General features: G+C 46.8%; 1 protein-coding gene across 5 annotated transcripts in view; it reads left to right on the top strand.

The window, feature by feature from the left end:
* lef1 (lymphoid enhancer-binding factor 1) overlaps positions 1-27,081 on the top strand; it is a 196,586-nt gene that overhangs the window by 92,383 nt on the left and 77,122 nt on the right. For 3 of the 5 annotated variants that reach the window (XM_038792690.1, XM_038792693.1, XM_038792688.1), the window contains exons 5-9: positions 819-909; positions 9,089-9,202; positions 10,043-10,205; positions 12,933-13,040; positions 15,617-15,668. In XM_038792690.1, the coding sequence (XP_038648618.1) occupies positions 819-909; positions 9,089-9,202; positions 10,043-10,205; positions 12,933-13,040; positions 15,617-15,668 (528 nt within the window). The remainder of the gene's footprint in view (positions 1-818; positions 910-9,088; positions 9,203-10,042; positions 10,206-12,932; positions 13,041-15,616; positions 15,669-27,081) is intronic. The other 2 variants (XM_038792691.1, XM_038792689.1) reach the window with 1 other exon arrangement.

Below are 27,081 nucleotides of genomic sequence, written 5' to 3' on the forward strand. Positions count from 1 at the left end.
GTAGGGTGCTCTTTCCAAGAGCCGGTGCAGACTCGATGGGCCGAATGGCCTCCTTCTACACTGTAAATGCTATGAAACCAATCCTGACCTGCTGGGACGATTGAGAAGTCAAGAGAAGATGTAATTTGAAAGATCTTCAACTACTTTTCATGGGTTTTCCTATAATGGTCAAGGCATTTCAATCTTGCTTTGCATTGGGGGAGTGGGGGGGTGGGGGGGGGGGGGGGGGGGGGGGGAGCAGGCGGTGGGGGAGGGGGGTAGTGAACTGAAATCACCAAAATTGATGATTCAACAGCAGAAACCAAAAGACAGCAGCCAGATTCAGCACTGAGAGAAAAATAATTATCCCCAAAAAAAACAAAGTGATATTGGTTCTTGTCTGGTGCACGGAGAGATTATTGTCAAATGGGGGGGGGTCGTAAATGAATTTATCGTTGCAAATTCTTCCACTTTCTTTCAGTTTCATCTTCAGGTGAAACATCAAAGGAACAGCTTTATTATTAATACAATACCTCTGTTTCCAAAATAAGGCATTAAGAAAAACATTAACCAGATTTAATTTCTGAGGTAAATTATGACTTAATCTTTCCTAATTAAGTTAAAACACAAGCAATGTAGTTTGCCTTGGGTAAATAAAGATTATATTCAATGCCATTGAGTCTGCACTTCTAAAAGAAAACTTGAGAGGATAATTTCTAATTATTTCTTGTCTGATGCACATCCTATTTATTCCTGCTTAGTTGAGTTGAAGTGAGTTGTGGAAATCTAATATGCTTGTGTACTGCTTCTCACCTGGACCTCTGCTCTCCTCCCTACAGGCATGCACAGACACCCGCCTGGTCCTGACATCACCTCCTTCTATCCTCTGTCTCCAGGCGCTGTTGGACAGCTCACGCCTCCCCTCAACTGGTAAGCCCTTGCTTTCCTTTGAACACCTTCAGCAAGTTGGCTGCGGGGACCCCTCATGCTTTTTAAGCTGTTTCAAAATTTTGAAATTGACACTGCTTCGGAACTGTTGTGAGACTTTTCATGTTTAACTGAGGGAGGAAAAGATTGTCGCGAGTCATCGGCTCCGTGATGTCACATTAGCGCGAAGTAAACATTCAAGCTGGCGTCAGAATTCATCCCGGGTGGTGCCGCAAGAAGCAGTCATGTCAATATTCCAACAGACGTGCCAGGGCTCCCCGGTGCCTGGTCTTGTCTTGCGACATAGACGTAATCCCAGGTTTGGTCCTCTATCTGTCTGATAGCACGTGTGGTTCTCTGTCAAATCTAGGTTGTTCTCTGGCCCCACATGATCATGCTTTGTAAACCACCCTCAGGCATCCATTTTTGATCATTTAATTGTGCAGCTGCATGCTACCTGAAGTATATAGAATTTATAGTGCAAAAAAGGGGGCCATTCGGCCCATCGAGTCTGCACCAGCCCTTGGAAAGAGTACCCTACTTAAGCCCACACCTCCACCCAATCCCCATAACCCAGTAACCCCAACTAACACTTTTGGACACTAAGGGTAATTTAACATGGCCAATCCACCCAGCCTGCACATCTTTGGACTGTGGGAGGAAACCGAAGATTACAGCAAGCACCTTACACCAGACCTGATGCATACAGACATGCCAATTGGGAGAGGAGGAGGCCACTCGGTCCCTCGAACCCCCTGCTCCACCATTCAATTAGATCATGACTGACCCGGTTGTAACCTAAGAGCCACATTCCTGCCGACTCCCGGTAACCTTCCACCCCCTTGTTCATGCACAATCTATCTAGCTCAGTGTTAAAAACATTCAAAGACTCTGCTTCCACTGCCTTTTGAGGAAGAGAGTTCCTGAGTCCAGCGGCCTTCTGAGAGAAAACAAGACCTCCTCATCTCTGTCTTAAATGGTGGCCCCTTATTTTTAAACAGTGATCTCTAGTTCTAGACTCTCCCACAAGAGGAAACATTGGGCGCGACCTGCCCAAAAGGGAATAAAGTCCCTAGCGAGTCCCATTTAGCCGCGTGTTTCCCGTGTTTCTCGCAGTGCCGTGAAAGGTTATTCAATGCTACGCATGTTGAATAAGGGGCCTGAACGGGAAATGCACGGCCGAGGCCACACAGACCCCCGTTTTGTTCAAAGGAAATGGCATCCCAATCTTCGAGGCTTACTAATAAAATCCCCAACCTCCCTCCAGCCAGGACGCAACAGGGGAGGGCCCTCACACCCACAGTGGGCAATCCCAGCCCAATCGCGCATGCACAGAAAAAAATGCCAGCTTGGCACCACCAATCTGGCACAATGGCAGTGGTAACTGGAAGTGTCACCTGGACACCTTGGCAGTTCCAGGATGGTGCACAGATGGCGCAGTCAGGTGCCAGGCTGGTACTGCCAAGGTGTCAGGCTGGCACAGTCAGGGTACCCAGCACTGCCAGGTCACCACCCTGCCCAAAAAGGCATGTAGCTGGGGGCCTCTGATCCCCTTTGAGATCCCCATGAGTACCGTTCCGTCTGGTCCCCATTCACCCAAAGTTTCCGACGCTAAGGGATTGAAACCAAAGCCTCAGATACCTTGGAAATCTGCACATTAGAGTAAGGTTTACTGCCTCGCTCTGATATGATGATTTGCCAAAAAGGGCGGGGTTCTCCTTGCAATGTCTTGCAAGATTGCATTGGATCTCGCAAGGCTTTGTGAGCCAGGTGGATCCTGGGTTCGGGGTCTCGCGGCTGTCACCGGCCACGCTGCGCTAGATGCTTTTCTGGCGCAGTGTAGCTGGAAGATAGAACATAGAACAGAGAACAGTACAGCACAGAACAGGCCCTTCGGCCCCCGATGTTGTGCCGAGCAATGATCACCCTACCTAAACCCATGTAACCCGTATACCCGTAACCCAACAATCCCCCCATTAACCCCACTGTCTGTAGATCGTGCCCCAAATGTATTATCTCCAAATTTGCAGATGATACAAAGTTGTGTGGGAGGGTGAGCTGTGAGTAGGTTGCAGAGATGCTTCAGCGGGATTTGGACAGGCTGAGTGCATGGGCACATGCATGGTGGATGCAGTATAATGTAGAAAAATGGTGGTTATCTGCTTTGGTAGCAAAAATAGGAAGGCAGCTTATTATTTGGAAGGGTGTAAATTGAGAGAGGCGGATACTCAGCGAGGCCTTGGTGTCCTCGTGCATCAGTTGCTGAAAGTAAGTGTGCAGGTACAGCAGGCAAATGGTACGCTGGTCTTCATGGCGAGAGGATTTGAGTATAGGAATAAGGATGTTGTACTGCAATTGGATAGGCATTGGTGTGGCGACACCCGGAGTATTGTGTGCAGTTTTGGTGTCCTTTTCTGAGGAAGGATGTTCTTGCTGTGGAGGGAGTGCAGGGAAGGTTTATCCGGCTGATTCCTGGGATGGCGGGACTGTCATATGAGGCGAGGTTAAGTTGGTTATTGGAGTTTAGAAGAGTGAGAGGGGATCACACGGAAACTTGTTATTTTAAATAAATATTTTTATTGGAATTTTGCATTTCAAAAACAGAACATTACATAAAAGGAAAAGAAAAAACAGGAATATCAATAGTAAAGATCAATACAATAGCAACGACAACACATGGGCCTAAGCTGTCACGGTGTCTGTGACAGGGGTCCCTGTTCTATCCTACATTATTTACATTAGTGTTTGTGTGTATTAAACAATTTTTTGAAGGGTTCTTAATTGGGATTCTTAGCGCTTAGAGGCAAGTGTTACACCCCGGCTTTGCCCACATATTTACATTCAATACCAGGACCCTTCACCTCGCTATGGACTGTCTTTGTTTTGCTGGGGGGGGGGGTTCCTATTCCCCCCTTGAGTTCTCGAGGGAGGTCAGGCCAGGTCCGTCTTCCTGGTTTGGTCCATATGGGAGGGGCTGGTATCCCTTCCAGCGAGTGACCCTCCTCCCCATTCCTTCTCTGCCATTTGCAAGCTCCCTTTCACCCAGCTGGCGTTCCCAACACCCCCCCCCCTCCTTTCTACCCCCCTTTCCCTAGCTGTACCCCCACCCCTTCCACCCCCGCCTCACCCCCACGCCCCCGCTACTGGTTGCGAACACGTCTGTGAAGAGGCTTGTGAACCTTTTTCCACGGGTTGTGGAATCTTTCCTCGGGCCCCCTTATTGGGAATTTTATTTTCTCCAGTCTCAGGAACCCGGCCAGATCGGCCAGCCATTCCGAGGCCATGGGTGGCGCTGGCGACTTTCATCCTAACAGAAGTCCTCATGGAAACTTGGAAAATTCTAACAGGATTAGACAGGGTAGATTCAGAAAGAATGTTCCCGATGGTTGGGGGAGTCCAGAAATAGGGGTCATAGTTTGAGGATAAGGGGTAAACAGTTTAGGACTGAGGTGAGGAGACATTTCTTCACCCAGAGAGTGGTGAATCTGTGGAATTCACTATCATAGAAAGTAGTTGAGGCCAAAATGTTGTGTGATTTCAAGAAGGAATTAGATACAGCTCTTGGGGCTAAAGAGATCAAGGGATATAGGGGGAAGGCTGGATCAGGCTTGATGATCAGTCATGATCATAATGAATGGCAAAGTAGGCTCAAAGGGCCTAATGGCCTCCTCCTGCTTCTATTTCCTATGTAAACATAAACACGAAATGGGAGAGAGGTAAAATGAAGGAGCAACTATAGAAATCAAGGCGAGGTGAGAGCAGAATTTAATAACATAGCTTGGCTGCCGCAATACTGCGCCCCGACTCTTGACAATGCTTCGAAAGGCTTTTGCCATTTTAGTCATTACGAATCCATGATTGCCCCATGAGCAAATTATAGCCCTAGAAGTTGTTGACTGGCTGGCAAGAGTTTAAGAAGGTGGCAGTGAGTTGTTGCTTCAACGTGCCGTACATGAAGGGCAGTAAGTCGCGGCCAATCTGGAGCTTCCTCACGTGCCAATGTTCTGACTGGTCCCACCCCTCCCGGGAGCGAGACTGATAGTCAGAGGATCAGTGACAGGGAACAAGCTGCGAGTGTGCTTGTGGAGGACACGGTGCGGTTGTGACAACCATTTTGAGTTTGCCCTGTTGAAACGGGCCATTTAATTGGAAGGATAATTCAAAATAATTGAGATAACATTGTGTTAAATGAATGCTCTTCAAAGACTGGATAGGAAACATCGAATAGCCATTCATTCCACTGTTTAGATATTTAAATTGCTGTGAGCACTAAACTTAAAAATTAATTAGAATTTTTATCTGATTGAAACCACAATTATTACAGTTTAATCCATTTTGACTACAAAACAACAACAAAGGGCCGATGTGTAGTTTAGCATTTAATTGCACAAAACAACTTTTCCCACTGCGCATCATTCATGTTTTTCTATCAGAACAAGTTGCACAAGCAATGTAGCAGAATTTAACACAATAATTAAACACATCGCCATCATTATACTTTGAAGTTATTTGAAAAGATAACAGAGTTATTATAAACATCCGGGACTTGAGTGTGCGACTTTTGACAGAAAATAGCGGGAAGCAAAAAAAAATGTTTTAAACTATCCCGCCCTCTTTCAAAAGAACCATTCAGACCAAATTATTCAAATTGAAATGATGATTTCTGGGTCAGGTATTGAGGGAAGACTGTAGTCGTGTGAGAACCACACAATAGGTTCAGTGCACCACCAACCAGTTCAGAAACATGTCATTATCCATGTAACATGCAGTCAGCGTGCTGTCTACATGTGTATTCGCCACACATTTGCCTTCCCACCATAACTAAGGGGGTGACTTCTTATCTGGTCACATAACCCATTCTCAGCCATTCACACTTTTTAACCTGGCAATACTCCATAGATTCCTTAGAATTCCTACAGTGCAGAAGGAGGCGATTTGACCCTTCCGGTCTGCACCTTGACCCATTGCCCCACCCGCTATCCCTGTAACCCCACCTAACCTAACCCACCCAATCGGCACATCTTTGGACTATTGGAGGAAACCAGAGCAATCCATCGCTCAAACACCGGAATTATTATAGATTTTTTCATAGAATTTACAGTGCAGAAGGAGGCCATTCGGCCCATCGAGTCTGCACCGGCTCTTGGAAAGAGCATCCTATCCAAGGTCAACACCTCCACCCTATCCCCATAACCCAGCAACCCCACCCAACACTAAGGGCAATTTTGGACACTAAGGACAATTTATCACGGCCAATCCATCTAACCTGCACATCTTTGGACTGTGGGAGGAAACCGGAGCACCCGGCGGAAACCCACGCACACACCGGGAGGATGTGCAGACTCTGCACAAACAGTGACCCAAGCCGGAATCGAACCTGGGACCCTGGAGCTGTGAAGCAATTGTGCTGCCCACTATGCTACCGTGCTGCCCCTAAAATGGGCAAACTCCCAGAGACAGCCACCCCTCGCCCTCACCCCCCTAACCTTGGGGAGGCATCCTGGAATCCACCGCTTCCTGGCAAAGCCTCCTCTCCCAGGCCTGACCCCTGGAAGGGCCAACCTGGTACCTCGGTAGTGCCAGGGTGGCATTGTCAGGGTGCCATGTTGGCAGTGTCAAGGTGCCAGGGAGTGTGCCAGGCTGCCACCCAGCCCTGTCCCCGACCACCCGGCAATCTTCAATGGCTTGAGAGGCCCCCCCAGGCGCCGTCACGCCTGGTCCATGTTTGTGGATTAAACCTGGCTGCACCCTGGCGAGATCTCCCAGGCGCAGGCGGTGAGCTGGGTGAATCTGGCGTCCGGTAATTTAAATGAGCCACATGGAAGAGAGTTCCAAAGACTCTCTGAGAGAGAAAAATTCTCCTCATCTCTGTCTTAAATGGGCAACCGCTTATTTTTAAACAGTGACCCCCAGTTCTAGATTCTCCCACAAGAGGAAACATCCTTTCCACATCCACCCTGTCAATACCCCTCAAGATCTATACATTTCAATTAAAAGGGACATGATGCCTAAATGTTTCATCCTACCCTTACCAGGACAATCACAAGAATGCCAAGTTTCAAACAAACCCAAGAATTCATACTACAAGAGGAAAGGGCACTGATTGGTCGGCAAGTTGACCACATGCTTCCGGGTGATTCAAAAATGGCACATGACTAGAACACGTTTCTTCAGTTTGCAGAAAATGGATACCTGTTTATGAATCTATATCACTTGTAGCATTACAAGCTTTATTGATGGTTTAAAATTGGTTGTTAGCACACTCAGGATTATTCAACAAGTGTTGCCCAATTGCAGAAATATGTCCAACAGTAGACGTTTTGTTTTTGGTTTTGCATGCATGGGCGGGTTGACTTCAGTCCCTATTCCGCCTATTATGAACAACTGGAGGAACATGTTATTTGATTTGATCAGCCAATCACTGGGAGGTACTGCCTAGCAACACACCAGCACTGAAATTCATACGCAATGTTGCTAGCCAGAAAGTGTTTTTGGAATGATGGCAGCATTCTATTAGTGGAAAATGCCACTCGTGACACCACTACATAGCAGTGTGAAACAACGTGCGTTACCTGTTGTCCAGATTTTGGAGATACTTTGCCTTTCCATGGTAATTCAAGATAGACCGGGCACTTTTCCCATTTGAAAGCCGTTGCATGTGATATAGATTATGGCGATCATTTGAAATTTGGCTTTCTCGCATTTGTCCTGATGAGTGCAAGATGAAAAGCTTCAGCAACATGTCTCCCTTTTCAGCGATACCCTTCAAACGTTTCAATCTTGGCAAATAAAGGGGACAGGAGTCACCACTTTCTGCCCCTCATTCTTTCCTTGTGTTGCTTAACCCACCGCTCAAAGCTAAAGTCACAATTGGAAAAACAGAACTTTTATTTTTAACCTGGTCACCCGAGTGGTAAAAAAAGATGAAATTTTGCAGAGAGGAAATCCCACCAATAGTGTAAAAGATTCTAACCAAGCGCTGCCTGGGGCCTCTCATGTGGGTCGTGTTTGTGTCGTTTCGCCTTGAGCTAGCTGTATTTTCGTGAAATTTGATGGTCAGTGATTGCCTTCTGTTGCAAAGAGTCACTGCTTCTGGATGAAGCTGGGGCCGGCTGGACACAGGCGCTTTGTAACAGGGGTGCAGGTGGAGGACAAGTGAACTGACAAGGCTGCTCTGTTGCACAGCAGACTGTTCGATGGGGATCTGTTTCTGTTTTCTCCACCTGCCCCTTATTTACGATTGGCAAGGTGTGAGGCGCATTAACTATAGTTTAAACTGGACGATAATTGTTTGCCTTTCATGTATGATTCCATGGGGCTGTCCTCTGGCAAATTGGCCCAGCTGGACTTTCCAATAAAGCACGGCTCTTTCAGGTTTCTGTCTACAGCTGTGGCAGCAAATGAAATTTGAGCTCGCCCCATTCATTTAACATTATCCCTACCCTTGTAAAGCTCAGAGCACATAGCTTCATCCGGGTTTGCTTGCAGTGTTCCGCAGTGCAGTGGTTCGTTCCTTTGTTGAGGCTTCAACATTAATAATGCACCTTCAGCCGCAGGTTTGAAACATGGAAGCAGGCGCGCTCTTTGATTTCAACGACCCGCTGGGACCCATTTCTTCCTGGGGTCCCAGTTGTGGGCCATTGGAGCCAGCCCAGAATGCACCAGCCATGATCCCGTTGCAAGTCCAGTTGGAAGTAGAAGGCGGCTGTGCAGATAACGAGCAGCATTCAAGTTCCATAGACCAGGGAAGGAACTGGGGATTATTGTCACGAGGGAATGCACTAATGCAGAGATGTACATCGCAGCCTGGTTTGACGTTTAACTGGATAGGGACTGAGCCATTCTGAGGCCTGCGATTCTTTTCATTTTCAAATATTGCCCAATTTAAGGTAGCCACGTGATTTAAAAAAAACATGAATATTTAATTGTCTTGATTCAATATTCTGCATAGCATTCGCCGATGTTGCTTCAAAGTGGGTTTGGTACATATGTCTGCATTTCAAACACCGCCTGTGTGATTGTTGCTCCATCCAACCTTTGTTAATGCTGCTTTCTGTTGCCTGGTGAAGGTTGAATAATGTTCTGTACCCCAAAAGACCCTTGTGCAGTTGTGAATTTTGAGGGTTCAGCGCTGTGTTCAATTTAATTTAATCTAATTGCTTCTTATCTGCCTTCAATTCAGGTTTTCCCATCCTATGGTTCCTGGTAACCATCAAACCACTGGCATTCCTCACCCAGCTATTGTGAACCACCAAATTAAGCAGGAGCCCATTCACGAGATTGAGCACATGGACATGTAGGTTGACAATTTGGAGATTTGCTGACAATTACTTTTTTCGTGGGAGGCAGGAAGGACATCGTTATTTGAAGTTTCTTTTTTTAAATATAAATTTAGAGTATCCGGTTGTTTATTTCTAATTAAGGTGAAATTTAGCGTGGCCTATCCACCTACCCTGCACATCTTTGGGTTGTGGGGATGAAACCCACGCAAACACGGGGAGAATGTGCAAACTCCACACGGACAGTGGCACAGAGCCGGGATCGAACCTGGGCCCTCGGTGTTGTGATGCAACAGTGCTAACCACTGCGCCACTGGTGCCATCCACCATTTAAAAATTTCAACACTCTGATTGATAAACTGCTGTTAGGCAGGCGTTACAGAGTCAAGGCTGATAAATGGATTTATCATAACGCACCTGTCGAGGACCGGGATGCTCCGGACGTTTGCTTGTAGCGGGATTCCCTGGACCCGCCGGCTGCACAACCCCACTGCAGGTTTCCCGGCAGTGTGGGGTGGCATCAATGGGAATTGCCTTTCTCAGGGGCGGGCACAGAGAATTCCGTCCCCAGCGAAAGGCGCGCCCTCTCCCGCGGCCGAGAAGCACCGGGCCGAGAGGCCGGAGAATCTGGCCTGTGATCTAATTGAATGATGAAGAAGACTCGACGGGCTGAATGGTCACTTCCTGTTCCTGTGTTCAGTCAGGAAGCTATGCAGGTTGGATATTTTCCTTTCAGGGGTGGGGGGGAGGGGAAGTGACAGAGCGGGGCAAAGTGATTCTGTGTTTTAGTAATTCTTCCATCAGCGGGTCTGATTTTTAATTGGTGAAATGCATTTTCCTTTCTCTTCTGCCTACAGAAAACCACACCAGGAAATGAGGAAGGAGCAAGAGGCCAAAAAACCTCACATAAAGAAGCCACTCAATGCCTTTATGTTATACATGAAGGAGATGAGGGCGAATGTCGTGGCAGAGTGCACATTGAAAGAGAGCGCAGCCATTAATCAAATCCTCGGCCGGAGGGTGAGTAGCCAGTGTGCAGCCTAAAGACAAAAAAAAAAACCGAGTGTGGCGTTGCTGACTTTTTTGACACGGAGTTGGGAGTTATTGAAAACACTGGCGAGGGCACAACTGGGATTCTGTGTGCAGTTCTGGCCGCCACATCGCAGGAAGGACGTTATTGCTCTGGAGAAAGTGCAGAGGAGGTTTACAGGAATGTTGCCAGGGCTAGAAAAGTGTGGCTACGAGGAGAGATTGGATAGATTGGGGTTATTTTCCTTGGAACGAAGAAGGCCGAGGGGGTGGCTTAATTGAGATGTACAAAATTATGAGGGGAAGAGATAGAGTGGGCAGGATAAAATTGTTTCCCTTGGCGGAGAATTATAGAACCAGGGGATGTAGATTCAAAATAAGTGGCAGAAGCTGTAGAGGGGACATGAGCAAAACTCTTTTTTACGGACAGGGTAGTGGGAGTCCTGGAATTTGCTGCCCGAGTTGTTGGTGGAGGCAGAGACCCTAAACTCTTTGAAGAGGTACTTGGATCTGCACCTTAAGTTCTCTCAGCTACAGGGCTATGGACTGGGTGCGGTAAAGTGGGATTAGAAAGGGCACCTGGGTATCCTCGGACTGGCAAGGACAAGATGGGCTGAATGGCCTTCTTCTGTGCTGTGACGTTTCTGTGATTAGACCAATGGCCACGTGGCACTGGCTGTTGAGTGAGCAGGGTAGAGTGTGCTGCGCATTGATATGGCCATTCCAGTCTTCACCTTTGACCTGTAGCCATTCTCTGTGGGATGGGCTTCCTTCAAGGGTTGTGAAGACGAGGGAACAGAGAGGCCTGGTCCCAGTATAAAAGTAAGGAACCACAGCTTTCCTGGAATGGATTCAGATCCTGATGAACTTCTCTTCAGCAGGCCTTTTCCCCCCCTTTTAGTAATTTTTCAACATTGAAATTGTTTTGCCACTGCCGCTGAAGATCAATTTGAAATAAACTCTCACTCCTGGGTTACCAACTCGGTTGGTCATATTCCTGGACGTCTTGTCCCATGACCAATGAAACTTGCCCCCTCGCATCCCACTGGCCCGCATCGCCAATGTTTGAACCTTAATAATCAAATGTTCAAATAAAATGGAAAGTCAAATACACAACCCTTTGTAGTGTTCTTGGGTGGGAATGTTTGTTCCGAGCAGCTCACAACAGTGTCGGAGAGATTGAACTTTAATCCCTGGGGACTCCAGGAAAATTCCCGATAGGTCGACAGTACCCGCTCATCATGCTCTGTCTTTCTTACTAAAACTATATCAATGCTGGGCATATTAAAGTGAGTACTGACTGTGTCTGCTACACTGTTAGAGAAGGCAGCTCAGCGCTGGTGATGTAGATCAAACCAAATGGAGTTGCCGTTGGGTCACAGAAAGGTCCTGTGCTAGCCCGCTGGCATTCCTGCACATATAATCCCTGCCTTTCATTCCTTGTGAAAGTCACTAGTGTCAGTTTTAAGAGATATCTGCCCCTACAGTTACCATTGCCCCTGGCTATGCTCCTTTGTTCTGTCACTTGATACGTAAAGAAGAAAAAAAGTGCCATTGACTACCCCCCTTTTAGATCTGACAAGCTTCGACTGCAGGCGGAATCTGAAGTGTGTATGAGCAGCCACCTTTTTTATTACAGAAGGGTAAAGAAGGAGTAGGGGGAGGCAGAGAGACTAGAGGGTGAATCAAAGGAATTGTTGTGCGAGGGACTGCCAGTGCAAGCCATGGGGATTCCACGTGGCGTGAAGAGTTCCCAGTTGCGGAGGCACAGTGGTTAGCACTGCTGCCTCGCAGCACTCGGGACCCGGGTTTGATTCTGGCCTTGGGTGACAGTCTGTGTGGAGTTTGCACTTTCTCCCCGTGCCTGCGTGGGTTTCCTCCGGGTGCCCCAGTTCCTCCCACAGTCCAAAGGTGTGTAGGTTAGAGTTACGGGGATAGGGTGAGAGATTGGGGCTAGGTAGGGTGCAGACTTGATGGGCTGAATGGCCTCCTTCTACACTGCATGGATTTTATTCTGAGTGGATGAAATGCCATAGGATTTTGTCAGACAACCTTTGGTATGTATCACCTTCCCACACCAATTAGATTACCTGATTGGATGATTTTTAATTGACCGTTAAACTTTGCTCCCCATTTCCAATACTTCAATATTTAAGAAAAGTGTTTGGCGGAGCCTGGCTTCGAACACAGCAGTTTCTCAGTAGAATAACCTCTGCTTCAATGCTAATGTCACATCGTGAATGCTGTGAAAGATCAGTGTGAGGGTGCGATTTGTCCATCAGTGTAAGCATGAGCGGGAATTTGAGGTGCTGATTTGAAAGTGTGTAGGGTGTGGGTACACCCTCTAGTCTGGTGATGCCAAGCCAGAATGAATACTGCCAGATGCGTCTGAGACCTGGCAGCTCAGTCAGGGATGGGTAGAAATGTTTCACCCCCTGGGACATCCCAATCTCATTGACTTCAGGCTTGATGTGAGTGGGGGCCATCGGGCGGGTGGGGGAGCGGGGAAGGATATTGTCCACAATTAAAATGAGCCTTTTGTGTGTGAACAAGATGTATCGTGATGCATTGTCAGTCTGCCATTGGAATGATTCCCTTCAATCGCCAACATCATGATTTTTGTCAATCAATGCGAACGCCTGTTTCTCACCAATCACTCTGTGTTCAGTTCGCCAGCTGAATGTTTGAGTAATTTCCACCCATCTCTTCTTGTTACAGTGGCACGCTTTGTCTCGTGAAGAGCAAGCAAAGTACTATGAACTGGCTCGTAAGGAGCGGCAACTTCACATGCAGCTTTACCCAGGCTGGTCTGCGCGGGATAACTATGTAAGTTTCTTGTGTTTCTTTCTGGAATCCTCAGCAATCGTGTTTGCTTTTTGCTCACTCTTCTTTGTTTTTAAGAGGGGGCTTACGGCTGGTACATTAGCAAAGTAGCCGGCATTTCCAACTTGCAATGCCTTCATCCTCCCAGAGAAATGCGATAAGGTTCCTTTAGTAAGGAACTCTTTCCTGTTCAAACACATTAGGCTCAAGCCATTGGGTGACATCACTAGACTGTAAAGGCTGTACATAACGCACAGGCCTATAACTTCCTGACTCCCCAGTCTTGGATTCCCCCAAAGATTTGCGGGTGATCCCTCTCAGTATTTCCCATGTAAGGGTTTACGTGGCAATTGTACAGAAGGGCTAACTTCCCCAGGGATAATAGATCTGCACTGCGAACCATCCGACAAAGCAATTTAAATTGTTAACTTCAGGTGGTTCTGCTAATTTTACAACAATAATTCACAAGTTAGAAGAAATAAATCCTCTTCTAACTTCAGCATAACTACTTTAAATACCCAGAGTGAGCGTCATAGAATCAACAGTGCAGAAGGAGGCCATAAGGCCCATTGAGATTCCACCGGCCTTTAGAAAGAGCACCCTACTTAAGCCCACACCTCCGTCCGTAACTCAGTAACCCCACCTAAGGCAATTTAGCATGGCCAATCCACCTAACCTGCACATCTTTGGACTGTGGGAGGAATCCGGAGCTCCCGGAGGAAATCCGCGCAGACACGGGGAGAAAGTGCAGACTCCGCACAGACAGTGACCCAAGCCTGAATTGAACCTGGAACCCTGGAGTTGTGAAGCAACAGTGCTAACCATTGTGCTACCGTGCCACCCACTCGCATTGGACAAAGCCCACATTCCAGCCCCTCAACCCCTCGACTAAGTACCTCCCGAAGGTATTCCCAACCTCCCCTCCAACCCTCTCCATTGGAAATACCCACATCCCCAGTCATATGTGACCCACCATAATCTGCAGGCCTGACTCCCAAGTCCCCCACCACCCGCCCCCCCGACCCGAAAAACCCATAACTCCCTGGATTCGGCCTGATACCCCCCTTCTCCCCCTCCCAACCAACCCGACATACCCCCGACCCACACCCCCGACCGATGTGACATCTTCCCTCACTACTCTTCAATTCAGACATACATACGAATTGGGAGTATGAGTAGACCAGATCCCCAATTCAGACTGAGATCAATGGAATCTGAAGTCCTGTCCGTTTTCTATCCAGGTTAAGTTGCTCTGCATCTTTCCTGTTTTTCAAAAGATATATTTAGACCTCTGTAGCACTCATAAAGACACCATAAAATCATGTTGTACAGAATTGAATCCAGTACATAAAGCAGCATCTGAAACAAATTCAAATAAAGATATTTGATTATGTCCTAATGGGAGGACCAGAGCCACTTAAAAATGCATTCATGTATCAAATTTCAGGCAGAAGCATACAAAAGGGGAGGTTAGTGTTTTGGACAGGTAGAGTTGCAAGGGCATTCTTTATCCTTTGCCCAGATTGAGTCACACATCTCCTGCCTCATTGTGAAGCTGTGAATAGACCCTCTGTTCGAAAGCTATTGGGCCTTGGCTCCTGATGTCTTCATGTCATTTGCTACAGTGCCCTCACTGTAATACGAGTCTTGTTACAAAGCAGACTCGGCACGTGAGGGCCTCTGTTATACTGAGGCTGGCTTTGCTTTCCTTGTTTCAGTTTCTCAATGATACTCCTCCACCTGTTTTCAGCCTAAAATTGCGCGTGCAATTTCTGCTCGTGTTGGTGAATTTTCACGTGCTTTTATCAGGTTTCTTCGTGAGTCTTTCTTTTTTTGCCTTGTTTTTTTAATGAGAGCCATCAAAGATGAAAGCAGTAATGGAAATATTAACTCCTGCAGCCAAAACTGGCGACTGGTCCCTCCAGAGGGTCCAGACAATTTTCATGGCCAAGTTTTGTTAATTAAGCCACTGGGTTTCTTGCTGGCTCAGCCCCCTTTACCTGGCAAGCCCCCCCCCCCAACCAACACCCCTCTCCCCCCTCTCCCCCGCCCAGGGTCCGGCCCCTGGCAGTGCCAACCTGGCACCTGGGCACCTTGTCAGTGCCAGACTTGTACCTTGACAGTGGCAGGGTGGAGGCACCAGGCTTGCAGTGCCAAGGTGCCAGGCTGGCAATGCCAAGGTGCCCAGGTACCACCCTGCCCTGCCCCTGAAAGCGCTACATAAAGGCAGTTCTTTCTTTTCATTTGTTTACCCTGCCCCCGCACACCCAGCTTCTGCCAGATGAGGAGGATTAAGATTTCTGCCATTATGTATTATATATCTTGTCTGCTCGTATGATTCGACACCCCTGCTGACAATATTGATGAAATTGGCATTCGACAAGGTGGAGAAGATAAATTGGGAATGTAAACAATAGACTGGGTATAAGTCGGTACTGTTGGCTCTTTTGTACGTCCTGCCGAGACCAGTTTCAGCTCAAGTGTTTCCTGTGTGTGTGTGTGTGTGTGTGTTTGCAATTATTGCTCAACCGGTATAAATATCTGATCTATAAAATATCTTGAATTTGTTTCAAATGTTGAAGGGAAAGAAGAAGAAGAGGAAACGTGAAAAGATGCAGGAAACCACCTCAGGTAAGAATTAAACAATATTATTGCGAGACTTCTAACTCGTTTTAACAAATCCTTCTATTTTCGTATGAATCCAGTGTAAAGATTGTCTTTCACTGAGAGCCTGGTGGGTTTAATTGTTTTTGACTATATCAGATTGGGGGTCCGTTTAGCTCAGCTTGCTGGACAGCTGGCCTGTGAAGCAGAGCGATGCTAACAGCGTGGGTTCAATTCCCGCACCGGCTGAGGTTATTCATGAAGGCCCCGCCTTCTCAACCGTGCCCCTCCCCTGAGGTGTGGTGATCCTCAGGTTAAACCAAAGGGGAAGCAGCCTATGGTCATCTAGGACTATGGCAACTTTACTTTATACCTGATTACAGTGTAAAGTTCGTCCACCCACATAGGAAAGGGATTTTCCACAGAATCCCTAAAGTTCAGAAGTAGGCCATTTGGCCCATCCATTATGCACTAACCCTCCAAAATGCCCACTCCCCCCTACCCTATAGCACCATGCTTTGATCATGGCCAATCCACCTAACCTCCACACCGTTGGACTGTGGGAGGAAACCGGAGCACCCGGAGGAAGTCCACGCGAACACGGGGAGAAAGTGCAAAGTCCACACAGTCACTCAAGGCTGGAATCAAACCCTGGTTCTGTGAGGCAGCAGTGCTAACCACTGTGCCACCGTGCCATTATCTGAAGTAACTGTTCAATCTTCCTTTCCTTCGCCTCCTCCTTTGCACTTACCCTGCCGAAAGAGAAATTTTGAAAATGCGTCACACGTGTAGTTCATGTTGTACCATTCATAATTGGTAGGCTCTGATTGATAAACACTCCTACTGCTATTTGTGTGTGATGGAAAAACCTATGGTGGGGTGTCTAGTTTGACTATCCATTCAATGGTCTCCTGAGTGGTGAGGCGCCTCCTGTCACTTTTATTAGTGGGAAGATTGATGTGATGGGCTTAATGGTGAGGGAACCATGGCCACAATTAGAATTTGGTCACACCGTCCATGTCCTGTCCATATCTCGTGAGTGCCATCCAATCCACTGGCTTCAAGGGAGCCAGACAGTGAAAAGGTACTGGGTTTTAGATTTGCTTGCATCTCACTGTTGTGTGAAGTCGATGGTACTTGGTGGCATGATAGCCTGAAACTTTTACAATAACGCTCTGAAAATTTGTATTGATTTAAGCGGAAGAACATAATGAATTGTCTATGTTGTTATTGCACTCTTGCCACATTTAGTCTTTTGATTTTGCACTTTCTAAGTCTGGCAATGGAACCTTTGTTATGGCGCCTGGAATCAGAGAGCTAGATCTGTGCAACGTCAGGACGATTCCGTCGCTGAGCTTTATAAACGGTGGGCGGGACCTGGATGTGGAAATCATGCCCACCATTTACAACAGATCCAATACTCCGCTGAAAGGGGACAGGCGGGTGAAGGAGGGGGTGGTGCTGGTGGGAGGCATGATGCACACAGGGAAGGGAACTCAGCAGGGTAATTTGAACTTGGTGTTGAGTTTGAATAGACCCCATTTATGGCTGCTGCAAGGGCCTTAACCATGCAGCGTGGGAGTGACATTTTGATGGCGTAGATGTACATGCTCTTGAAGGGCAGTCAAGTAACAGACTAAAACTGACAGTGAGGGTTGAAACAAAACTCTGCTGGAGTGATTTGATTGACAGGCATGGGTTAGAAGAGAGTAGAATAACTGGAGAGAAGCTGGTCCCATTAGTGGAAAGGTTGAGAACCAGCGGATACCAATTTAAGGTGGTTGGCAAAAGAGCCAATGATGTCACGGGGGAAACCTTTTTTCCATGCAGTGAGTGTTTGGGATCTGGAATGTGCTGCCGGAGAATATATCGGAGCAGGTCAGTCGGGGTTTTCGATTTTCAGACCATGCGGAACTGTTGGGAGAAGTGGGACTAGTTATTGAAACACGCGATTCTGAGGGGCCTTGACAAGGTGGATGCTGGGAGAATGTTTCCCCTTCTTGGGCGGCATCTAGAACCAGGGGGCGCAGACCAAAAATAAAACAGATGAGGTGGAGTTTTCTCTGGAGGTGGTTAAACTTTGGGATTCACTATTCCAGTAAGCAGTGGAGGGTGAGCCATTGAATATACTTGAGGCTGAGTTAGGCAGAGTTTTGATTAACAGGGGAGCCAAGGGTTAAGAGGGACAGTCCAATCAGTCATGATCTTACTCGATGGCAAAGGAGGCTTGATGGACTGAATTGCCTCCTACGCCTTCTATTTCTTCCGATCACAACTAAGTTGTTGTCCATGCGCCAAGTTCTCACATCTGAGTTCAAGCACACATTTAAAAAAAAATTAATTCACGGGATGTGGGTGTTGCTGGTTAGGCCAGCATTTATTGCCCATCCCTAGTTGCCCTTCAGAAGGTGGTGATGAGTTGCCTTCTTGAACCGCTGATGTCCTTCAGGTGTAGGTACATCCACTATGCTGTTAGGGAGAGAGTTCCAGGATTTTGCCCCAGCGACAGTGAAGGAACGGCGATATATTTCCCAGTCGGGGTGGTGAGTGACTTGGAGGGAAACCTCCAGGTGGTGGACTTCCCAGGTATCTGCACCTCTTGTCCTTCTCAGCAGTAGTGGTCGTGGGTTTGGAAGGTGCTGTCTAAGGAACCGTGGTGAGTTACTGCAGTGCATCTTGTAGATGGTGCACACGGCTGGCACTGTGGATCGGTGGTGGAGGGTTTGAATGTTTGTGGAAGGAGGAGCAATCAAGCGGGGCTGCTTTGTCCTGGATGGTGTCGAGCTCCTTGAGTGGTGGAGCTGCACTCATCCAGGCAAGTGGAGAGAGAGTATTCCATTACACATCCTGACTTGTGCCTTTTAGATGGTGGACAGGTTTTGGGGGGGGGCGGGAGGGGAGGGGGGTCCAGGAGGTGAGTTATTCACCGTAAATGGGAGTGCGGTTGTCAGCTTTGGTGCACCTGGCCGAAGGAAAGTGTGGAGGGCAGCGGCTGTGGGTGGCAGGGTGGGCACTGGTGAGAAATCAGCCAGGAGTCCCTCGCGCTCCTAACTTTACCACTGTTGAAAGCTATGGGCGGGTAGCCACTGGCTGAAAGCAGGGTCTGCCTCTGCTTGTGCTGCCTCTCCGATGGAGAGTCTTCCAGCACAGGAGGGTCAGCTGTATCCAGGTAGATTCTCCTGCTCCTTGCCAGGATTGGAATTTTGAACTGTGTGTGAAACATCTGAAGGTTGGTTAGCATTCATGTCGAGAGGACTAGAATCCAAGACCAGGGATGTACTTCTGAAGCTGTATAAGGCTCTGGTCAGACCGCATTTGGAGTACTATGAGCAGTTTTGGGCCCCGTCTCTAAGGAAGGATGTGCTGGCCTTGGAAAGGGTCCAGAGGAGATTCACAAGAATGATCCCTGGAATGAAGAACTTGTCGTATGAGGAACGGTTGGGGATTCTGGGTCTGTACTCGGTGGAGTTTAGCAGGATGAGGGGGGATCTTATTGAAACTTACAGGATACTGCGAGGCCTGGATAGAGTGGACGTGGAGAGGATGTTTCCACTTGTAAGAAAAACTAGAACCAGAGGACACAATCTCAGACTAAAGGGACGATCCTTAAAAACAGAGACGAGGAAGAATTTTTTCAGCCAGTATCTGTGAATCTGTGGAACTCTTTGCCGCAGGAGGCTGTGGAGGCCAAATCATTGAGTGTCTTTAAGACAGAGATAGATAGGTTCTTGATTAATAAGGGGATCAGGAGTTATGGGGAGAAGGCAGGAGAATGGGCATGAGAAAATATCAGCCGTGATTAAATGGTGGAGCAGACTCAATGGGCTGAGTGGCCTAATTCTGCTCCTATGTCTTATGGTCTTATAGTCTTACTCTAGATCACAAAGATTAATAAAAGTGTGGTGCCCTGTGAGCCCTAGTTCAGAGCATCATCTCTGCCTCAAAGTGAGATCACTACCTGAGAATGCCCCGATCGTTAAGTTGTGCACCACTGAAGGAGGCCATTCAGTCCATCCTGTCTGTACTAGCTCATTTAAAGTGCTGTCCAAACCTTTCCACTGCCCTTGTCCATTCTCCGTAGCCCAGTCAATTTCACTTTTTCAAGTATTCATCCAATTCCGTTCTGAAGGCTCGTTTTCAATCATCTTCCGCCGCCTTTTCAGGCAACGCCTTCCAGATCACAACAACTCGCCGTCTGAAAAAAACATCTCATCTCCAGCCAACCACGCCACCCCAATTTTTCCCGCCTGACCAAATGTCAGATCTGGAGGGACTCCAGCAATAAGCAGGCATAGCTTACTATTTTTACAAAAGATTTCAGCCCCTTTTTAACCAACCCCCTTCGAAAAGAACAGTGGTCCGAGTAAAATTGGCTCCATTATCTTTTGCAGCCATTTCCCATGACAAGATGGAATTACAGTCTGTAAAAAAATTTAATTGCCAATGCACTGAGTCAAGTTTTAAAGAATCATCATGTATTTTTAAAAATTGTAAACGCCATCAAAGAGTTCCGATTCATTAGCTTTGCCTCTTTAAAGTCTCTATATCTGTTTATAAACAAAATAATATTACTTTATGGTACTTTATTTACTAATATATTTATGCAGGATAATCCCATTTAGTTGAACAATTTTGAACATAAGACCATTTTTGGCAACGTTACAAGAAAGTCAATTGGAAAGCAATTTTTAAAAAGAGCATAAAATAATAGCTATTGGGCTTAATTTTTGCTAGCAATGGCAAGAAGGGGAAGCGATCATTGCTGCCTGTGGATACAAATTATGTCTATTACTGTGTAGACGCAATCCTGTGATAAAGGGAGTTATCATTGCACAAAATCTTAACATGAAAGACCAACAGGAAGAGAAGCGGATTGGGAGCTCTCTTTGGGAGCAGGAGCTAATGGCCTTTATTGAAGAGGTCCTGAGGGTTAGTGGCAAATGTGTTAAGGACTAGAATGATTGTCCAAATCCTTACTGTGACCAGAATGGCCTGGGAGGAAGTTGCCAAGAAGGTGACTTGTCATGTTGCACGCTTGGAGATCAGACAAGGACTTGCCAGTAACATTTCATTTTGGCAAATTCCTCTTTGCTGATCCAGACATCAGTATTTCCACACTGGAATGACAGAAATATTGACTCAAACACGCAGTGCTCAGGTCCCTTGAGGCAAATATCTCGTAAACAAACACTGCCTTGATTACACTCTGCTTGAAGAAATGTCTGTCAATAACCCTTCCTATTTCTGTCAGCTCCTCCAGCCCTACAACCTTCTCAGTTATCTGTGCTTCTCCAATTCTGGTGATCACCAATTACCGTTGCTCTGCTCATGGCGATCGTGCTTTCATCCACCTCGGCTCTTAAGTTCTGCAATTCCCTCCCTGGATTTCTCTGTTTCTCTACCTCGCCTTCCACTTTGTAAGTTGCTCCATGAAACCGACCTCTTAGACCAAACTTTTGCTCCCCTATCCCGGTTTCTGTTTCGGTAGTTGGGTGTCACATTCTCTTTGACAATACTCCTGTGAAGCACCTTGGGATGTATACTGTGTTAAAGGCGCCATACAAATGCAACGTGTTGTTGTTGTGTGAGAGTCATTAAAGGATCTTGCAACAGAATCCCACTATTAGGGCAAGCAATGCAAAATCATTTCGCAGATGTTGAAGATCAGTCGCACTTATACAATCATAGGGCAGATCAAGATGTCGCCAACAAATCACGGGGTGGCACGGTAGCACAGTGGTTAGCATTGTTGCTGCGCAGCGCCGGGGACCCAGGTTCGAATCCCGGCTTGGGTCTGTGCGGAGTCTGCACTTTCTCCCTGTGTCTGCGTGGGTTTTCTCCGGGTGCTATGGTTTCCTCCCACAGTCCAAAGATGTGCAGGTTAGGTGGATTGGCCGTGATAAATTGCCCCTTAGTGTCCAAACATTAGGTGGGGTTATGGGGTCACAAGGTTGGGGTAGGGGAGTGAGCCTGGATAGGATGCTCTTTCGGAGGGTAGGCGCAGACTCGATGGGCTGAATGGCCTCCTTCTGCACTGTAGGGATTCTCTGATTGTATGAACTCAATGTTGTTCTGAAAATTCTGGCTAGATTATATGCTAAACTCTTTGGAGATGATCTTTTACTAATACCCTTCAGACTTAATGGCAAGAAAGCTATAAATGGGTTAAGTAACTAGATATTGAATCATTGCTTCGGATATGAATCAAAAGGAAAGGGAAGTTTTAATCACAGACTGTCCTTTTGGTAGTATTTCAGCTGGATAAAATTGTTGGTTTTGAAGAACATCCGAAAGGAAGAGAGAAAGGCAGAGAGATTCAGAGAGAAATTGAAGGCTCGGCACCAGTGGAGGGACAAAGGACATGGGGGATGCAGAAATGGCCAGAGTTAGAAGGAATGCAAAGATCTCAGAGGTCTGGACAGTCACTGAGATGTGGAAGGGCATGGGCGGACTTACAAATTGAGGCATCGGTGGATCGGCCGCCAATGTACGTCAGAAACCAGAGGTTGATGGGTAGTTAGGACTTGGTACCGGTTAGGGAATGGGTAGTAGAGTTGTGGATGATCTTAAGTTTATGTAGGGTGGAAGATAAGAGGTCAGCCAGAGGAACTTTGATTCTGGTGGTCACTAGAGCATGGGATGACTGTTTCAGCAGTGGGGAGCTGAGATCAGTGCAGAGACAGACAATATTACAGAGGTGGAAATAGGAGGTCTTTGTGATGGAGAGGATATGGATTTGGAAGTTCAGCTCAGAGTCACATAGGGAGGCGAGGTCCATACAGGCCGACAGGTGAATAATGGGGGGGGGTAACGTTGGGCTGGCCCACAGTCGTATAGCAGCTCAGGTAGAAGCAGTCCTCATCCTACCAACTCTACAGAAAAATATTCCTGGGTTTTTTTTGTTGTCAGCAACATCCAGCAGCCTCGAGCCAAGATCCAGAACTATAAGAAGGGCCACAAGTGTCGCAAACTCCGACTAGTGTGTAGAAATTTAGAATCCAGGTCTGAAATACATTCAAGGGCCTTATTTCAATGTCAAATGAAGCCTGCACTGATGACAGAAGGAAACAAGGCCCCAACCAATTTAGCAGTGGTCTGAGCATCCATATAAATCAGGCGTGGGCCCCGGTTCTGCCACATTTATTGTTAATGTGTCCGCTTTTCCCCCATAAATCAGACTCAATGATAGAGAGAAGTTCTACCTTTGATTTAAAAAATGATCGGAATCAAGAGGACACTTACTTAGTAAATGACAAAAAAAAACCAAAGGCAGTCTGAGAATTTTCTTTTGAGCAACGAACGTTTAGGATCTCTTGTCAGCGATGCCTCAAAGGTAGCACTCTCGCTTTCTTTGTGGATGCAACCTGTAGCCACACCCCAGACCCCAGCGCCACTGTGGCTGTGCTGAATTGTTGGAGGTGCCATCTTTCAGATTGTGCTTTACGTCGTCCCAACGAATGCTCCTTCGGCTTGGTGTCAGTTTTAGTCTGATTACAGTGCTGCGAGTTGTCCTGGAATGTTTTACTAAATTAAAGGCAGTGTGAGTTGTTGTTGTTACTTGTGGCGCTTGGTCTGTGAGGAAGTTGGCACAGCACAGATCGGCATGCTGCATCACGGTGCTTGACTGGCACAAATGACCCACCACAAATATTTAGATGCAGTCAAAGGTGAATTCTTGAGCCTTGCTGTGTGGCGATAATCGATCCCATTTTGGGTACTTTTTTGTCTTTGGGCTCAGGGAGCAGTCAATGACCAGAAGCCTGGGTTTGCTACCTGCCCCCCACTTAGTTTTTCTCGGGTGAAAAGGGCTAGAAAATTGCTCCAGGATCTGCATTACCAGATCCCTTCCCCCAACCCTAATTTCTTGTTTCCTCGTTCCAGGGGAGAAGTGTTTTGTAACTAAGGGCATGATTTAATGGAAAAAGAGTCCCGTTTTGGGCGCGTTTAGCCAGGTGTTTTCCGACGCTTTCAGCACCGAGAATGACCCTACTATTAAACGGACTCTGCTTCTTTATTTGGGCCTCGGTGAGGAACGCCCGCCAAGGTTGCACTTAAACCCCTTTCCTGCATTAACAAGCTAAGCTCGCCAGTGCAGGAAGGGGTCACGGCGCCCCAATCTCTCAACCCCTGCCCCGCGACGTCTGGATCCCCAACGCCCCAACTTACCAATCGGTGAGCCCCCCACATCTCACCTCATAAGGGCTGGGCCCAATCCCCGGCATGGGAAAGATGGCATCGGGCTGGCAGGGCAACATGGGCACCCTGGCGTTGCCAGGCATAACGCGTGTCGTAAAACACATCGGCCTTGACGTGTCCCGAGTCGGGCGTGACGAGGCCGATATTTCGCGCCCTATGTATTTTCACCTTATTTCATGCAACTTGCATCTTTTGAAATGTTGGTGTAAATGGATGCTCATTGACATCATTCTTACGATAGCTTGTCCCAAGGGCATGTCTCTGTTGATGGTGCCTCTGCTATTATCATACATGAAGGTAATGTAAGGGTTAATGGAATGTATACAGACAGCCATTAGAGGGAGCAATCCTAGAGATATATAAGGGATGACGCTGAGCTTGTGGGTCAGAAGGTTGGAGCAGGTGGTAGGAGCAGGAGCTGGCTAAGAGGATTGAAGATAGCGAGAGAGCAAGAGAGTAGTTAATGAGTTAGATGTTAGATGAGTATAGTTTAATATGTGTTTAGTCAACTGTTAGTTCTTAGGGATAAGTGTCGAATTGTAGTGTTAAATAAATAGTTTTGTTAGTTTACAAGACTCGTTGTTCTCTGATCATCACTACACATCAAAGCCACCTGGTTGGAGCAAGGCAGAGAACAACACATGGTACCAGGAGATTATCCCTAGAAACTAGAATAGGTAGATTAGCGAAGACACTGTAAACAAGAAACAAGAAGATTGAACACAGCAATTACGCCTCTACATCTAACAGAACATCCGTGAAACGTGCTGGAGAGTCTGCAGATACCGGACAATCTCAAGACTGTCGGTAAATTGTGTAAAAACTGGACGTTCTTCAAACGGCGGTTTGAAGTTTTTCCCTCTGCCTCAGCGCTCGAAAACGCTTCAGATTCTAGAAAAATAGCGCTTCTCTTAAATCTGGCTGGAACACAAGCGTGAGAGCTGTTTAACCCGTTTGAATTTGATGCGGATGAGGACAAAACGAAGTACAGTATAATGTTTCAAAAATTTGATGCACGCTGCAAATCGCAAGTGGACAAAATGTATGAATAGTGCATGTTCAGGGAATGGCTGCAATATAGTGGGGAGTCGTTTGATGCATTCATCACGGCATTAAAATTGAGAGTGCAATCACGGAATTTTATCTCCACATCCGATTCCATGATTCAAGATCAAGTAGTGTTTGGAATACAAAATGAGCATCTGCGTGGAAAAAAGCTTGGAAAAGCACTGCTACCATTGCAAGAAGCGATTAATATGTGCAAGGCTAGTGAGCAAGCTTCGACCAAATGTGCCGAGTTTGTAGCGACTGAAAAGGGCGCGAAGACTGGAAACGTGGTCGACGCCAGGTTTTGGCGCAGCTTGGCACACTGCGCGCAACCGCAGAACGCCATTTTGACGATGACGTCACGAGGGTTATGACAGGCGCACGATGTGGGACCGCCCACATGCGGAATGACATTGCAACTTCATTTAGCATTGATACAGGTGCCGAAGCAAATATGATTTTGTGGAAGTCATTGCTGCAAGCAAATCAGACAACCACCATAGGGAAGCCTAGGTGTCGACTGGTGGATTACAATGGGAACACGGTCATCACGGAAGGTACATGTCTTCCGTTGGTGAGACACAGAGACATTGAAATGCCTCTAGACTTTGAGGTGGTCAACGATGAGCAGATATCGGTAGTAGGTGTGCAAGTTTGTACAGCGTTGGATCTGGTCCGGAGAGTATATGCAACAGATACGGCGACGGATCAAGGAGAAGACTGGGAAAATCTAGCATGTTTGTTTGAAGAGCTGGCAGAAGAAGACTGGGAAAGTCTAACTGCTGCCGGTTACAGCAGAGACACCGATGAGGAATCGGATGATGAGCAACGTGAAGAGGACCAGGAAGGTCGAGACACGTTATTTGCAACTAGTGAAGTAGCTACCACCCGTAGCATTCGAGTTGTACAGGAGTGTACAAAGGCTGATGATAGTAGTGCTACAGTGAACCAGGTCACTGGATAGCACAGCAATGAAGAACAGCCAACAAGGAGATGAAGACTTCTTGGACAAGTTGGTTCCAGACGTGGAACACCAAGAGTTCGAGCATACACTTGAACATCCGACAGGAACTGATGTTACAGAGCATGATGGTACATCAGAGCATCCTGAATGGACGGATGGTAGTCAAGTTGAATTTGAATTGAATTGATAGGGCATCAAGGAACTGATCCTGAGTGCGAAAAACAATGGTTCGGGTACCACAGAAAATACTCAAGAGAGACGACTGTGATACAGATGGGCAATTCGATGACACATGGTACTTACATAGCAGGAAAGTGTTGGTACGTGCGGATATGCTTGACAACAAGACCAGGAACTGCAGCACAGTGTGTGTAAAACAACTACCATTCAAAGTAGAACCGACACATGCATGTGTTGACAAGGCCAAGTTCCAGAATAATGTCACCAATGTCAGGAAGAAGAGGACATTGTTTAAGAAACAACATCATTTCAATGGTCGGGAAGTGATGATTCACCAGACACCAAGCATGTGTGGAAGGCACTAGACTCACAAAAGTGACACCTCAACCACAAAAAGAGACCAACTCAGACGACGAACATGGTTCATTCCATGGTTGACTGATGGGACTGATGCTTTGTTGGTGATGTAACCGTTACCACATTGACGACTGAGTGCTTACTCAAGGTTATGGACTGTAAAAAGTTTGAACAGTTTAAAACAAAAAATTGTTAGCCGCCACTCAAACACTTGTAATGACCAGACAATGATTGCGCTGTATTTGCCATTAACGATCTCCATTTATTGTAAAGGGGTTATGAATTCATTGACACTGCATGTCTGATTATACTGCGTGCTATAAGGACGTAAGAAAAATATCTTAAAGTGTAAGCATTTTTCTTTAGCAAAAAGAGAGAGATGTGGTATTATCGTACATGAAGGTAATTTAAGGGTTAATGGAATGAGTATACAGACAGTCACTAGAGGGAGCAATCATAGAGGTACATAAGGGATGACGCTGAGCCTTGTGGATCAGAAGGTTGGAGTAGGTGGTAGGAGCAGGAACTAGCTAGGAGTACTGAAGATAGTGAGTGAGCGAGAGAGTAGTTAATGAGTTAGTGAGTTAGATGTGAGATGAGTATAGTTTAATGTGTGTTTAGTCAACTGTTAGTTCTGAGGGATAAATGTTGAATCCAATTGTAGTGTTAAATAAATAGTTTTGCTTGTTTACAAGA

The sequence above is a fragment of the Scyliorhinus canicula genome, chromosome 3 (assembly GCF_902713615.1).
Source record: "Scyliorhinus canicula chromosome 3, sScyCan1.1, whole genome shotgun sequence".
Classification (NCBI taxonomy): domain Eukaryota; kingdom Metazoa; phylum Chordata; class Chondrichthyes; order Carcharhiniformes; family Scyliorhinidae; genus Scyliorhinus; species Scyliorhinus canicula.